We start from the raw sequence: 15,006 nt of genomic DNA on the forward strand, positions 1-15,006 counted from the left end.
TCAGGGTCCCCAAACCTTCTTGAATTCTGAGTCTTTAATGTCATCTGTACATTTAGTAGTGGTGCCCTGGATGTCCTTATCCTGTCATTGGAATCCAGGCATTCTGGCTCTGGAGCCCTCTTTAAGTTATGTATTTATTTTATCTGTCCAGGGAATCCTCTTATATCACAGCAGAGACTCATGGGACTCAGCCTTTGGGGTCACTCACTCTGCACAATATTGTCCTGTTTTTTTTTTTTTTTCTCCTCTGTAATCTATTTCATTTCCTACTTCATACCTTGGGCATGCATATGGCTTCAAGGTACTATGACCCCCTCCAGCCCCATTCACTGTGAAGGTCCCTGCTCAGTGCTGAGTTGCCTATGTCTCTGGACCACAAGACCACATTCCTGGAAGGGAATCAGATTGGCCCAGCTGGTCAGGTACCCCATGTTAACCCTGGCACCCCAGGCCAAGGTAGCAGGTCAGGAGAGGATTAGAGGGGCAGAAGCCAAGGGTGTCTCAGGGTAAGCTCCTTCACATGGGCTTGCAGGCGGGGGGGGGCGGGGGATGCAAAGGGAACCTCCAGTGTGAGCCCTGTCTGCGGATGTTGGTCAACTAGTTAAGAATTCATATCATCACATAATTATGGAATCATGTCTCTATTTAAAAGAATAGGGCTTCGCTAAAAGCCTTGTTGAAATCCAAGGCTAAAGCCTCTATTTTATTTTTTTTTTAAAGACTTCATTTATTTATTTGAGACAGAGAGCACACACACAAGCAGGGGGAGAGGGAAAGGGAAAAACAGACTCCCCACTGAGGAGGGAGCCCAATGCAGGGCTTGATCCTGGGACCCCTAGATAATGACCTGAGCCGAAGGCAGATGCTTAACGAACTGAGCCACCCAGGCACCCCTAAAGGCTCTATTTTAAAAAAAGGAAAGAAAGTCTGTGGAGGTTTGCTGGTCCCTGAAGATCACCTCCTTCCTTTAAACCATTCTTTTAATCATCTACACTTGATTTTTGACTGGCATTGACTCCAGACGCATTAGCCGGTAACGGTATTGTTTCGACTTAGGTAATACAAAAAATCTTTTTTAAAGGGGAAAATTTTTTTTTAATCTCTAACTATATAACCTGTGTTATGAGAAATACCACTTTTAGGACAGTGAAGCCCTATTCAATGTTAACTGAATTCTCAGTGCTGAAGGGAAAAGTTTTTAACTTTGAGTTATTTTCAGATTTTTACCATAAATCCTTTAGAAATTGTAGTTCCCATTATATAAATTTGTGAGCTCTGAAAGACCTCTGTAGACTATGTTCATAAACAGTTTCTAATGTACAGGATTCCTTTAATTTCCTGTCCAGAACACTGGGACAGCAGTTTCTTACCTCCAACTTTTGGAACCTCTCTCATTCACTGTGGTTCTTCTGTGATTAGTGACAATCCACTTAATGATTCTGCAGGTTCTCACAGTTCTGTAGGTTTAAAAATATATACATGTCTCTAAGTACGTATATGTGTATAGATGTAGACGTAGATAAGCTACAAGTAGGAGTTCATTTAGAGCAGCTAGGTGATGGCTTTTTTTTTTTTTTTTTTTAGCAAGCTCCTCCTTTCATTTTTGTTTTGGTGCCTCCAACGAATGTTTCTTTTAACTTTTCTAAGAAAGTCTTAAGTTGATTACCGTTGATAGAGAATGACGTGAAGTAGGAGCTGAGAAGTTCTGTTTTTATTATCTCTTAACATTATGCCATCAGTTGCAGGCAGCAGACCTATCCCAGCAATTCCTTCTGCTCCCAAATGGAAGGAAGAAAACATTTCAGTCTTCGCTAACATTTTTTTAAAGCACATTTCCTTCATTCTCAGATGTCTGTGTATCTGTTATTATTCGCTCTTGAACATGTGAGCCGATTTCCAACCTTTTCCATGATCTTGTTTATCTTCTTTTACTTGTGTGTGGCAGCACTGGTCTCTTTGAAGACGCCTCCCTTTCCCCCTCATCAGGACCTTTCACAGTCGGTCAGCATGTTGCCTTTAAAAAAAAAAAAATATATATATATATATTTATTTATTTATTTATTTATTTATTTATTTGAGAGAGAGAGTGTGTGCACACAAGTAGGGGGAGGGGCAGAGCGGGGGAGAGGGATGGAGAGGAAGAAGCAGACTCTCCACTGAGCAGGGAGCCGGATGTGGGGTTCGATCCCAGGACCCCGGGACCATGACCTGAGCCGAAGGCACAAGCTTAACCAACTGAGCCACCCAGGCACCCCGGGTTGCTTTAGACAGCCTTCTAGACTTCTGCCCTTTTTGGGTCTTGATGATAACTTGAAATGTGTCCTTCTAGAGTCTAGAATACATGTCTGGCTTGACCTGATATTCCCCTTTTTGCCTGTTAAAAGCTCTTTGGTACAGTTATGTTTTCTACAAGTTTCATTTCTACTTTATCCCTTTTGCATTGATTAGAGCCCAGTCCATAGTAGCAATTCCTCATCTTGTTTCCTGCACCTTCTCAGAGATGAATTTGATGCCAAGACAATCAGTAGTGCTTTTAGCTAATTGAGACTTGTGGGAGATGCCTGATAGATGTCTGGCAGTTGAAACCCCTCATTGCTAGTGCAGTCTGTTTCTGTGCCAATTTTTAAGTCTATATTGGGAACATACCGTTTCTTTCTTTTATCTGACCAAATGATCTATGGGCTATTCCCAAGGAGAGATCATTAAATTCCTTCCATCTTTTATTGTTCTTCTTCCTTTCCTGTTAAGCATGATTTGGCATTAATAAAATTTTTCATTATTATTTCTAGCAATCTAGCATGCCCAAGATGATTATTTTTCTAGGTTAATATCTAAGGCTGGTGGCCAAAGAAATTGAGTGCTTACTTTTTTGAGGTTCAGCACTAGGCATGCCATAGATTTTCATGTCATACTTGCTTAAGGATAGCCTGTCTTCCTAATGTCAGGAATACTTTTTTTAGTGTCCACCACTTAGAGTTCAGAGTACTACTTTTGGAGCTTGCTGCAATTCAGCGTGAGTTCAGGAAGTAATAAGCCATTTTTTTCCTGTTCTAGATAAGAAATACTGTCTATGTGGTTGCACATTTGTTTATTTTTAGATCAGTTCCCACAAAGACACTTAAAGGAATATATCATTTACCATGTATTGTATGACAGGTCCTGATAGAATATATTAGTGGGTATCAGGATAGGCACAGAACTTCTAGGAATTTTTGGATGCCTGATAGTAAAATAGAAAATTTAGTGAACATTTATTACATGCAAGAGACTTTCCTGAAGTGTTCTTTTTTACTTCCCCATATTAGAATAACATACCTGACAGTTACTTACATGTGCCCTTATGCCTGTCCTGTCTCAGTGTAAAAGTTAGGTATATTTCTAACATCTATTCTTTTTCTCTGTTGCTATGTATAAGTATATAGGTCAAAAGACGAATATTGGAATGGTCAAGAGACCACTATCTATTAAAAAATCTGTAGGTGACACTTCAAGGAGGAATGGTCAGGGAGGGTGCTTTAACATCGAAGTAGCATCTAACAAGGCCATGAGGGTGGGAGAGATTTATGGTTGGAAAAACTATTGAGGTGGAATAGGGCAGGTAGAGGAGAAATAGAGTTAGAAGTCAGGTCAAGCTTAATTGTTGCATGAATGAATACATCCGTCAGTGTTAGAGCTTTAGAGCTAGGTTGGACCTTAATCAGTGTCCATGTATTGTCCTGGCTATGGTACTCACTGGCTCTCTGACCATAAGCAGTGCTCCATGAGAAGTAGTTTCCTTATCTTCATCGTTTTGAGAAGAATTATTTAAAAAAAGAAGTGAACCATTGTGTAAGATGAAAACCAATTTTTTTGAAGCAAATAACCATGCTTTACATCACTGGAGTAAGCGGATGTCCTTTGTTACAACATTTTGTTATAACTCAGTTGGGCTTGAGGGTAAGGAGCTACCATCACATTTGCATGAACAAGAAGGTAAAGGAGAGGAAGCTAGGGATGTAGAAGGCTTTTGGCTGTTGTGCAAATTCCTTAGGGCAACAACCCAAAGTTATCCCAGAACATGCTGGACTCAGGGCTTGGGTTAGGGCAGCTGTTAACATCAGAGGAGATCTGATCTAGCAAGTAGGGCCGGTTGGGGAAGGTTCTAGGCAGCCTGGTGATTTTGTGGGCAGGGTAGTTGCATTATGGTTCCAGGTCATCATTCCATGCAGAGCAGGAAAGTCAGCTAGTGATTGGTGGCCTGGAGCAGGTATGGTGTCAAGATCCTACATTAGATGGGCATTGGGAGAGAACTTCAAGCAAAAGACTGAAATGCCTCTGCTAAAATTCCGTAATATGGAAGCTGAGCATATTCTTTAAGTAGGTAAAATAGTTCCCAGAATCAAATGAGAAACTTTACAGGTGGGTCAAGGATGATCCAAGGCAGCTTGACTAATAGATGGTTAGTTCAGGTGTCTTACTGTGCTCAACCTTTTCATATGTCCAAACTGCAAACTGACTGTGATTCGTTTACACGTGGACCATGTGCCGACCTCTAAGTCAAAAAGGGAATATAGTATCTTGATGTGCCAGTCCCTAAAGACTGCCTACAGTTGGGGAAGGGGAGTTCTCCAAAGAAAACCAAAGGATTTTTCAGGAGAAGCAGACGTTGAGGTGAAATGAGCAGCAGATATCCCCTGCACTGAGCCTAAATCAACACAGTATAGGAAGGTATACTGATGCAATAGGAAATTTCATTTCCCTTCTGGCTATTGAAGTCATGGGCTAGAAATTCGAGATAGATTGCTAAATAGTTTCTATTTAATTTCCATACTTTTAAAGGTGTTTGATTTCTTCAGTGCCGTCTTTGAAAATGTAGTGTGAGTCTTAACCTTTAAAGCACCCATTTCATTGTTTTCCAGAGTGGTGGTTTCTTCCTTTTGTACCCTTTCTGAGCAGCTGCTATCAAGATCACAAGTGAACATTTGAAATCACTGTTCTGCTCCAACAATGCAGGATATGGGATTTCGAATCTGTTTTGTAGCTCTAATAACTGCTTTTATATTTCTAATTAAACAAACCATTTATGTAGTAAGATACTATTAAAAACAAAATAAATACAAACCTGTAAATTATATTTAGCTGAAGATTGCTTTGTTCCAGAAACTTGAGCCAAAAAAAAAAAAAACCTATTACATGAGGACTTTTAATTGCTAATTTTTTCAGAAAAACAAAATAAAAACCTATTTAAATTTTGGAAATGCTCATGATTTCCTAATAAGTAGCCCGCAACTCTAATCACACCTAAGTTCTGTAGTTTGTGCCTCTAAAGTCTCTGGCTAGTTTTCCAGTTAATCTTTTAAAAAATTCCATGACTGTTGCAGGCATGACTGTCTGATGACCTCATTCTGTGTCAAAAACCATAAGCAATTACTGTGACCTCTTTAATGTCTAATATTGGAGGCCACTGAGCAAAAGGATATACAACAACTGGACTCTCCTGAATGTGTTAGGAGATAATATAATAGATACTCTGATTCCAGCTTTAGCCTTACTTTATAATTGCAATAAAGTTGAGTCTGCAAAAACTCAGTGGTTCTATAACCATATTACCGGGCAACAGAATGACTTTGTGTTTTGTTCTCTTTCCCCTCCTACCTACCCAACCCCTGCTTTTCTGTTGCATAACCCCCCACATAGATGACAATTTAGGGGAAAACATTTACTGATTTTGTATTAATTAATAAAATTGTAAGGTAAAGTCCATTATTTTACTGTCTAGATGTATTAACTGGTCGCAACCTTAATTAAATATCCCAAAATTTAAAAAAATATTAATACCTACATTAGTGTCTTTAAGACCTGTTTTCCCCATCTCAAGTATTTTGAAGGGGAGATTAACTTTATAATATCTGTCTAGAGGACAGGCTGATAGGAGTTGTATGAGTGACAAGTATTGTGCTACATTGCTCACATAATGTCATTTAGTAACTATTTTATGAACGAGGACACTAAGGCTCAGAACATAAAATAATTTGGACAGTGTTCCATACAAATGGGTATACAGGTCTGACCATAAAGCCTATTCCTTTTCCCCACAGTCTGCCTTTCTGCTCATAGTAATAAAAATAATAGCTATAATTTTTATATGTGCATGAGGAGCCAGGCACTGTCCTGCATACTTTACGTCCATGCATTATTTCATTTAATCCCCACAAAAGCCTGTGAAACAAGGTAGACAGCTAAAGTTAAGTCATTTGCCTAAGGCAGCCAGAGCTCACAACTGATGGACCTGAACTGTATCTCTCACACTGTGCGTGGTCTGTGTTCCCAGTTACAATTCTGTAATGCCTTCCTTGAGTGTACCTGTGTTTGCGGTATCATCGGTTGATATGTTATAAAAAGAAAAAGATGCATGATTTTTAAGGATAGGATTGGTTGACTCTAAAGAGAATTCTATTAAGTGGTTAATCGTTTGTTGCATTTAAAATCCTAAATTTCTCTCAATTCTTGGGCTTTGGCTTGGAGTAGCATCAGATAGTGGGTAACTGTGGCATCATACATGGGTGGAATGGTAATGCTTGGCCTGGAGAGACTGTGAGGGTCAGGGCGGCACCACCTCCAAAAAAAATATCATGTATACATTAATTTCATCTCTGTCACCACTGTCTCACCCAGGCCCCTTCATCTTTTTCCTGGATGATCACAGTAGCCTCAAAATGATCTTCCCACCTAAAACTTTTCAGGGGATTCCTACTGTGTAAAGAATCTAAGTTCAAGCTTCTTATTGCTTACCCAATCTGGCCCTGCCTCTCCCTATGTGATGCCCTGTTCACTATCACCGATCCTCACGTACACGGAAGTGCCAACCTGATTCTTACCTCGAGGGCTTTGTTCCTGCTCTTCCCCAGCTGGGTTTACACTGTCGCTTCTTTAGTTCCTTATTGAGGTCCCAACTCGGCCTGTCCTTGGAGAGGCCTTCCCTCCCCCATCAGTATAAAGCAGCACCAGCCATAGTGTTGTCAGCAACGACAGTGAGGCCAGCCAACATTTAGTGAGCTCTTACTCCACACCAGGCATTGTTTTCTACATTTACTAACTCACAGGGGCCTCGTGAACCCCCCTTTGAAGTAGACACCGTTATCATCTCTGTCACAGAAATGATGAAACTGAAGCCCAGAGAGTTCTTTCAATCATTCTGTCAACCACTTGTTGTATTTTCTTCACACCTACCATGATCTGTAATTATCTTGCTCTCCTCTAGAAACTAAGTTGCTGAGAGAAGGGACCTAATCTTATTTTCTGCTTTTCCTGAAGCTTTTTAAAAAAATGCCTGGGACACAGGAGGCATTTATGTCGAAATATGTTCAATGAATGAACAATCTGACAGATTAGGTCATGATATTTATGATGAGAAATAGAACATTTCAAAGATGATACTTCAGCTGTAATTGTACGGAAAGGACTCAGAGCCTTTCACTTAAATAATTGTTGAGCATTTTTCTTCTCTGTTGCAATGTAATGCGTGCCTATAAGCACCTCACCATGAATCTGGGCAGAGGAAGAAAGACTGTATGTCAACGTACTCATTAACCCAGTCGTCGCTGGTCAATAGGTGGGTGCCATGGAGCTGCTAGCAACAGATTATTGTCACGCTAATCTTCTCAAACACGGAGCACCGTTTGACTGTGTAACTGGGTTCTGCTGCAGATTAGGTAAGGCAGCGTGGCTGTGAAACATCTGGCTCAAGTAGGGAGATTCTTACTTTGTTTTGCAAATTTCATTGTTCTTCTAAACAAATGATGTATTGACCTTTCTCATCCTGGTGCGGAGCAAATACTGATTTCACAGGATTTGGAAGCTGAGAAAGAACTTCAGAGGATTAGCTTAACTTCCTCATTTTACAAGGGAAGAGAAACAACCACCCCCCCACACACACACCCACCCCCCCCACTCCACCCCACAGGATGAAGTGGTTTTCACAGGGTCACAGAAGTAATAAGTGGAAGAACCAGAGCTTGCCTCACAACCACCAAGCGAGTTTAATACAAAACACTGTTAGGGGAAAAAGAGCACTTGTTCACTTCGGGGCCAGGATCAGAATGCTGACCCATCAGCATCTTCTATTTCCTTGAGTAGGAAAAATATTGCTGGAAGCCAAAATGGCTGCCAGGAGGATGTTGCTTCTCTATCCCTCTTTAGTAATACAAAGTAATATCTGCTTGTAGCACATTCAGTAGCCTAAAATGCTATGTCACTCTTTGTTTCCCTGTATTGAAACTCTTGGTCCTTCAGAAGCCTGGAAATAGAATTTGGTCATTTTATAACTAAGAATGAAGAATTTGGCCTGGTAAAAGTCCCTGGTTTGCTGTGTGTTCTAAGTAATTTTATCATTTAAGTACTGAGTAACTTTATCATTAATTGAAATAGTTAACAACAGTGCTTTTGAAAACAAAAATGCTTTTCTGCTGGGGAAATAATATGATATTACAAACACTAAATATGGAATTTTCACAGTATCTGGAATTCTGAATTACTGAATCATTGTCTATTCTATTTTGCATAAATAAGGAAAAGTCTTCTCCTTATTCATTTCAATAAAAGCTAGTGCAGAATAGCTTATTTTAGGAGACTGGTTTGCTTCTGGCTGGTTTTAAGACATTACGGACATTGGAGAGTACAACACCAAAAGAAGCTAAGGTAGTTCAGAAGGAATTATTGAGACTTACTTCATTTTTGTTCCTTACAGTGCTGGGTGTGGGACTATGTCCACCAGGTTCTTCGCTCTGTAGAACTTTTAGTTTAAGAAGAGTAATGATGCCATTAGTGGATGTCAGATGCCCAAGTGAGCAGTAAGGACACTGGGATGAATGCTTGAATTATTTTCCTGGAGAATTCAAAATGAAGGAGTGTGGATCTGGTGTCACTATCATTACTTTGTATATCTGTACTTGGGGTCATATTGAGTACTTGGGACCATATAGAGATGCCCCCCAAGAACTTGAAAATAAGGGAAATGGGTTTGCTTTGTTATTTCTTTGTAAGCTCAACTCATGGGAGGGACAGAGCCACCTGCAAGAGAGGTAGATCTGTTACTACTAGATCTGTGCAGGGTTTGATGGTCAAATCCCATTGCCACCTTAAATGTGAGTTGCTGTTTGGAGATGGATATGGTCAGGAAAAGGGTGAGTCAGGGAGTTAAACATTGGTAGCACTCTTCTCAGCTTTGTGGAAGGAAAAAGAACTGTGTTGAACAAATTTTCAGTATGATGGCCCCATTGCCAAGGTATCCCAACAGACTTTGAAGATTTTGGTTCTACAGGTGCATCTACCCTTGTTGTGGAATTGGGTCCATCAGGCTGTGCAAGCCCAATGCTGTTAGACTTGTCATCTCCCAGTGGATTAATTCATCAGATGTTGAAGGAGTGTAGATTGATGTGTTACCCATATGTCCAAGAACCAACCTGCTTGTTTCTACAGTGTAAGATAAGAGTTCATCGAAGGGTCTAATCATAATAGTTAACAAACTTTCACATTCCAAATTAGTAAGAGTGCCAGTCTTTTTCCCAGATACATTCATGGATTATTCCTGAGGACCTGTGGGGTTAGGTGCATTCACTGAGATATTCCTGAGGTTGCTGTGCCTGCTCACTTCTAGCTCACTGCCTACCGCTAGGAATAAATAGCAATTTGGGGGCATACACAAGGTGGTACCTGCAACGTCTGGCCTTCAACGTCCTGGGAGTGGGCCTCAGGTGCCTGCAGGGTCTCTGTTACTGCTAATGGAGGAGCCGAGCTCCCTGGAGCCCTGAGGGAGGTGACTACCGGCCCCCACGGGCTGAGTGCCTGGCTCCCAGCTTTCAGTGCAGATCTCCCTCCCTCCTCCAGTATCACCCCTGCTCAGGGCATCCCACTGCCTGAGCTCCAAGGGTTCTGCTCCATGTGCTCAGCTTCACCTGCACTATCTTTCTAAGGCTTTTTTCTGTCATGCCTGAATGAAGCAGGCTTGTGGCATCTGCAATATTTTGTGCTTAGAACCATCCAACCCCCCCTACTGGATGAGAACAGGTCACTAGTCTAGACATTCCCCCCACCCCGATTTTGGGGAGTTTTTTCGTTCGAGGTCCCTTATGTTCAGACCTTGGGTAGGGCCCTGCTGGTCCATTAGAATTGTTTCAGTTACTCTCCCATTTAAGGGAAGGAGTCGATTCCATTCCCTTTGTCCCAAGAGATCCTTTTGCTTCATAGATATTCTTGACTATAAATTAACATGTGAGGGGGAGATGTGATGTCCAGTGCCACCTGGCAGCATTTGAGACCCCAATATAAATGGCTATGGAGTGACACCTAACTCTTCAGCAAAGAACATCCAAGGACCATGCCCTCAAAAGTCCAGCTACATAAAGTAAGTACAGTCTGAGGGCTTCAGAGCAGAGAACTGGTTTTTCCTGAGGCTCTCTGTCCAGTTGAGGTGCCAGAAATAGGACATTATGATTTTTGTGCTGTCATTAAGGAAAATCTCATAAAAGATTTTTAAGAAATTTTTTAAAAATTTATTTCCTTCTATTTAATGTTCCATATCTTAGTCCGTTCAGGCTGCTGTAACAATACCACGGACTGGGTGGCTTCTGAACAACAGAGCTGTATTACTTACCGTTCTGGAGCCTGAGAGGTCTAAGATCAAGGCACCAGCAGAGTCACTGTCTGGTGAGGGCTCACTTCCTGGTTATTGATCATCTTCTCAATGTGTCCCCACATGGGGAAAGGGACAAGGGATCTCTCTAGGTCTCTTTTGTGAGGATACTAGTCCCATTTATGAGGGCTCCACCTTCATGACCTGATAACCTCCCAAATGCCCTACCTCCTAATACCACCAATTTGGGGATTACATATTTACATATGAATTTTGGGAAGACACAAACATCCAGTCTATAGCAATCAATAGATAAGATTTTGATTGTATAAAACTGGGGGGGGGGGGAGTTTGTATCTAAAACATGGTGTAGTGAAAGATAACTATTCACCATGTGACCATAGGCAAAGCTGCTAATGTGTCTGAAACTGTAAAATGGATATGACAGTACTTAATTTGGAGCCATGTGGCCTTTGGAGTGACCATTCTCACTCTGCGCCTCTCTACTTGGAAAGCTTTCGGTGGCCTGCTGCCAACCAGAGGATGCCTTCCAGGCTTCTGCCCAAGTGTGAGAGGTCTTCCAAGATCTGGCCTGTGTGCTTTTCAGCACACCTCACCTGTCTTTACCTTGCCCCTTGTCACCCACCGTGTGAATTCCCCTGCACACACTACCCTGGTCCCCATACTCACGTTGCCCACCTTTGTAGAAAGCCTAAATGATCTTCTGGTTTCATATAGCAGCAAAATCCCACAGACAAGCTTTCCCTTTACAGTTTGTTACCAGCACTTGGCTGTCATTAGTGTCCTTATCAATGGGTGGAGAAAAATTTACTTGCCCTCAGTGGGAGGGTGGGAAGGGGAACGGCCAAATAACCACTCCTTTGTCATTTGATATTTATTCAGCAAACAGTTATTGAGTACCTGCTGTTTGTTGGTACTGGTGTTAGGAAGATGAGTAACCCAGCATCTGTGGCCTCAGGGAGTTCCTATTCTGGTAGGGAGAGACAGACTCAGAAGCAGGCAGTAACAAAACCTTCTGATAAGTGTTTTGATAACACTTTGGTAAGTGTTCTGAAGGGGAAGTGCAGAGGCCCGTGGGAATACAGAGAAGAATCACTGACTTAGCATTATAGAACACTTCAGAAGAAATGTTCAATAGGTCAGCAGGTTTTATGGGAGGAGTTGGCTTGGCTAGATAAAGAAGAAAAGAAAAATGGCTATCTAATATAGAGTACTGTTGATGGCCTTTTCTGGGAAAGGGGTAAGGACTGATTTAATCTAGTCTCATTTAATTCTCACTAGACAGTAAAATAAGCAGTTTACATTTTTTTCCCCATTCTTCTGGAACTTGTGTTTTTAAAAAGTGTTGTCAATAGGGTGACAAGATGTTACCCCATTGAAATTGGCAGAATCTGCTGCCTTGTTAGAATGATCCTGAAATGACTTGAAATGGTCTCAAGAAATTTAAAACTCAGTTGTCATTTAAAACTCATAAATTGTCATTAGTGGAAAGATTAAGATTATCACAGTGAGTTGTGGTCACACCACAGCATGGTGTTTGCCTATTTAAACCTTAATGGGTATCTTTTTTTCTGTCTTCATCAAAAAGAAAAAAAAAGAAAGAAATACCGGAAAGGTATTAAATGTGTATACTTATGTTTTAAATTACCCCTCTCTTAGTTTTGTCTAAAACTCTAATGGAAACTAGTTTAAAATTTTTTGTTACTTTTGGATGTATTCTTACATAATGGAAGGAAATAAGTTGAACATTTATGGAGGAACAATGAGTAAAAATTGCAAAATGATGTTACTGTTTTTGAAATGGTCAGTTTTTACATGACTCTTAAATGCTGCCTTTCAGGGATTCCTGGGTGGCTCCTTCAGTTAAGCGGCTGCCTTCGGCCCAGGTCATGATCCCAGGGTCCTGGGATCGAGTCCCACATCGGGCTCCTTGCTCAGCAGGGAGCCCGCTTCGCCCTCTCTCTCCCTCTGCTTGTGCTCTCTCTGTCAAATAAATAAAATCTTTAAATGCTGCCTTTCAAGTTTAGTAGAAATAGGAGATGTGGGGATTTTCCTTTTACTGCAAAAGAAGCAAGAACATCAATCAGGTGGAAGCATGCAGCTTTTAACATAATTTAGAATCCCAAGTAGTTATGAAGTATGTTTTTGTCTGGATACTAACATGAAAGATTTCTTACTGAATAAGAAGACTGTTTCTCTTTAAGGTTATGAGAAGACTGATGATGTCTCAGAGAAGACTTCACTGGCTGACCAGGAGGAAGTACGGACTATATTCATCAACCAGCCACAGCTGACAAAATTCTGCAATAATCATGTCAGGTAGGACCTACGAAAGATCTCTGTGGGACCAGCTATCACAGCGGAACCCAGTAGGCCATCTCCCCTCTCTGACCAAAACAAAAATACTTACAGAAAGCTTTCAGTTAAATCGGTTACTATTTGAGAGCTCACTGGAGGCAGTATGAATCGGCTCTTTTCTCCATCTTCTGGCCAATAAAGAGATGGGAATAAGAATCTGGAAGTTGGAAGGAGAAGAAAGGATAAACAGCCATACTCTCCCAATTATATTTATAGTGTCTGGACAGTGAAAGCTGCTTATGGATTAGTGGAAATTAAAATTTAATGGATATATACCTTTGTCTCAAACCTGTTAATAGAGTGATGAATTATTGTTTTTGGCCAACAAGTCTTAACATTTTAGAAGAGGTCTTTGCAGTTCTTCATCCAGAACTCCATTTTGTTACATAGTCTTTAAATATTGGCGTTTGATAGTTGTAAAAATTAGTGTGGTGTTGAGGAATGGAGGGCTGTGAGAATTACTTCACCGTTACGTTTTCCTTCCAACAATAGTATAAAAAGTATCACTTTTGTAAGCACTGTTCACTAAGTGTCCTCTGAATGGAGTGAACATGAACACCCCCTTACCCCTTACGCTAGGCCAGGGTTTCTCCTGTGGCAAAATTCCTGGATTTGAGAAAAACCCATTTACAATTAATATTTACAACTTCACATTCTAGAGTAACTTTCTCAGTTGGGGGGATGTGGTATGCATTCCTGTAATCTCCTATTTTTTAAATTTTTAAAAGATTTTGTGGAAAGCATTAAACGTAAAAGTAAATAGCACAACGAACCCCCTTGTACCCATCATCCAGCTTCACAATTATCAAGCCATGTAATCTTCTTTCTATTTAAATAACAAGAAGAAGATTAGATGTTTTCAAGACCTAAGTGTTGATATCTTACTGATTGCAGACGTAGCTGGTATGTTCAGTGTGGAGTCCTAGCCAAGTTCCTAGAGGGACCATGAAGAAAATGAACAGAACCCTAGAAAACTTCCCATTTTTCTGAAATTATCCTATGTAGGCATCTCTGTTTAAAGTTCCTGGTCTTGCTCAAATTCGATTTTTTTTTTTTGGTAAGTTTTTTTATTGATGCACCATCATTGATTGCTAACTAAAGTTGCTCTTCTTCATAAGTTACTCCTAGTATGTTAAAAAAGGATGGTTGGCAAAAGAGAACAAAAGATATCGTGCAGAAAATTAGACTCTTACTATCTAATTCGACAGTTCCTTTTGCTCATATTCATTTAGGTTAATGACCATTTGCAATATTCTCCCAATCTGAAACAAAGGGCAAATGTTCATCTAATTTTTTATGTGATGATAATAGAATTTTATAAATGTGGGTGCTAATTATGGAGTAATTAAGTTTTATGCTACTTTTCCATTTTGTTTTCTAGCACTGCAAAATACAACATAATCACATTCCTTCCAAGATTTCTCTACTCTCAGTTCAGAAGAGCTGCTAACTCATTTTTTCTCTTTATTGCACTGCTTCAGGTAAAGTCACATCATAAAACTTTAGTTCAAAGTCGAATGTTCAGATACTAATAAATGTTTTTGTTAAGCCCATGACCAATCTTCCAAAGCTTTAGCTAAACACAGAGAGACAAGCTGGTTTGGGTGGACATTTCCAGTTCCTGCCACAAGCAATGTCAGAATTCCACTGACATTTGATTCATTGTTACCAGCTTATTTTATTTTTAAATCGTTTTTATCGGCTTATTTTAAACATTCTGTCAATTTGATATGGCAGGGATGAAATTTAATGGTAAAGGGGGATGGAACTTTTTCTTCAAATATTAATTAAATATTCATTTATTTTAGTAACAGTAACAGTCAATTCTGAACCTTATAAGAATTTCCATTTTAAAACTTGTTTCTTTTTTGTATTTGAGTTAGTAGTAACCGGGCAAAAAAAGTTTCATTTTATTAAAAAACATACATTCATTGTAAAAATAATTAGAGAAAAAAATTGAAGAAATAAAGAAAAAAAATTAAAACTCTCACTTTTCCGCCACTCAGAGGCAACTACTC

General features: G+C 40.1%; 1 protein-coding gene across 2 annotated transcripts in view; it reads left to right on the plus strand.

Annotated features, from left to right (window-relative positions):
- Positions 1–15,006, plus strand: part of ATP8A1 (ATPase phospholipid transporting 8A1) — a 220,851-nt gene that overhangs the window by 21,088 nt on the left and 184,757 nt on the right. For both annotated transcript variants that reach the window (XM_028088628.2, XM_028088627.2), the window contains exons 2-3: positions 12,835–12,949; positions 14,370–14,469. In XM_028088628.2, the coding sequence (XP_027944429.2) occupies positions 12,835–12,949; positions 14,370–14,469 (215 nt within the window). The remainder of the gene's footprint in view (positions 1–12,834; positions 12,950–14,369; positions 14,470–15,006) is intronic.

This window comes from Eumetopias jubatus, unplaced genomic scaffold, assembly GCF_037043125.1.
Source record: "Eumetopias jubatus isolate StellerSeaLion01/CBP00866 unplaced genomic scaffold, mEumJub1_p1.0 scaffold_2, whole genome shotgun sequence".
Classification (NCBI taxonomy): domain Eukaryota; kingdom Metazoa; phylum Chordata; class Mammalia; order Carnivora; family Otariidae; genus Eumetopias; species Eumetopias jubatus.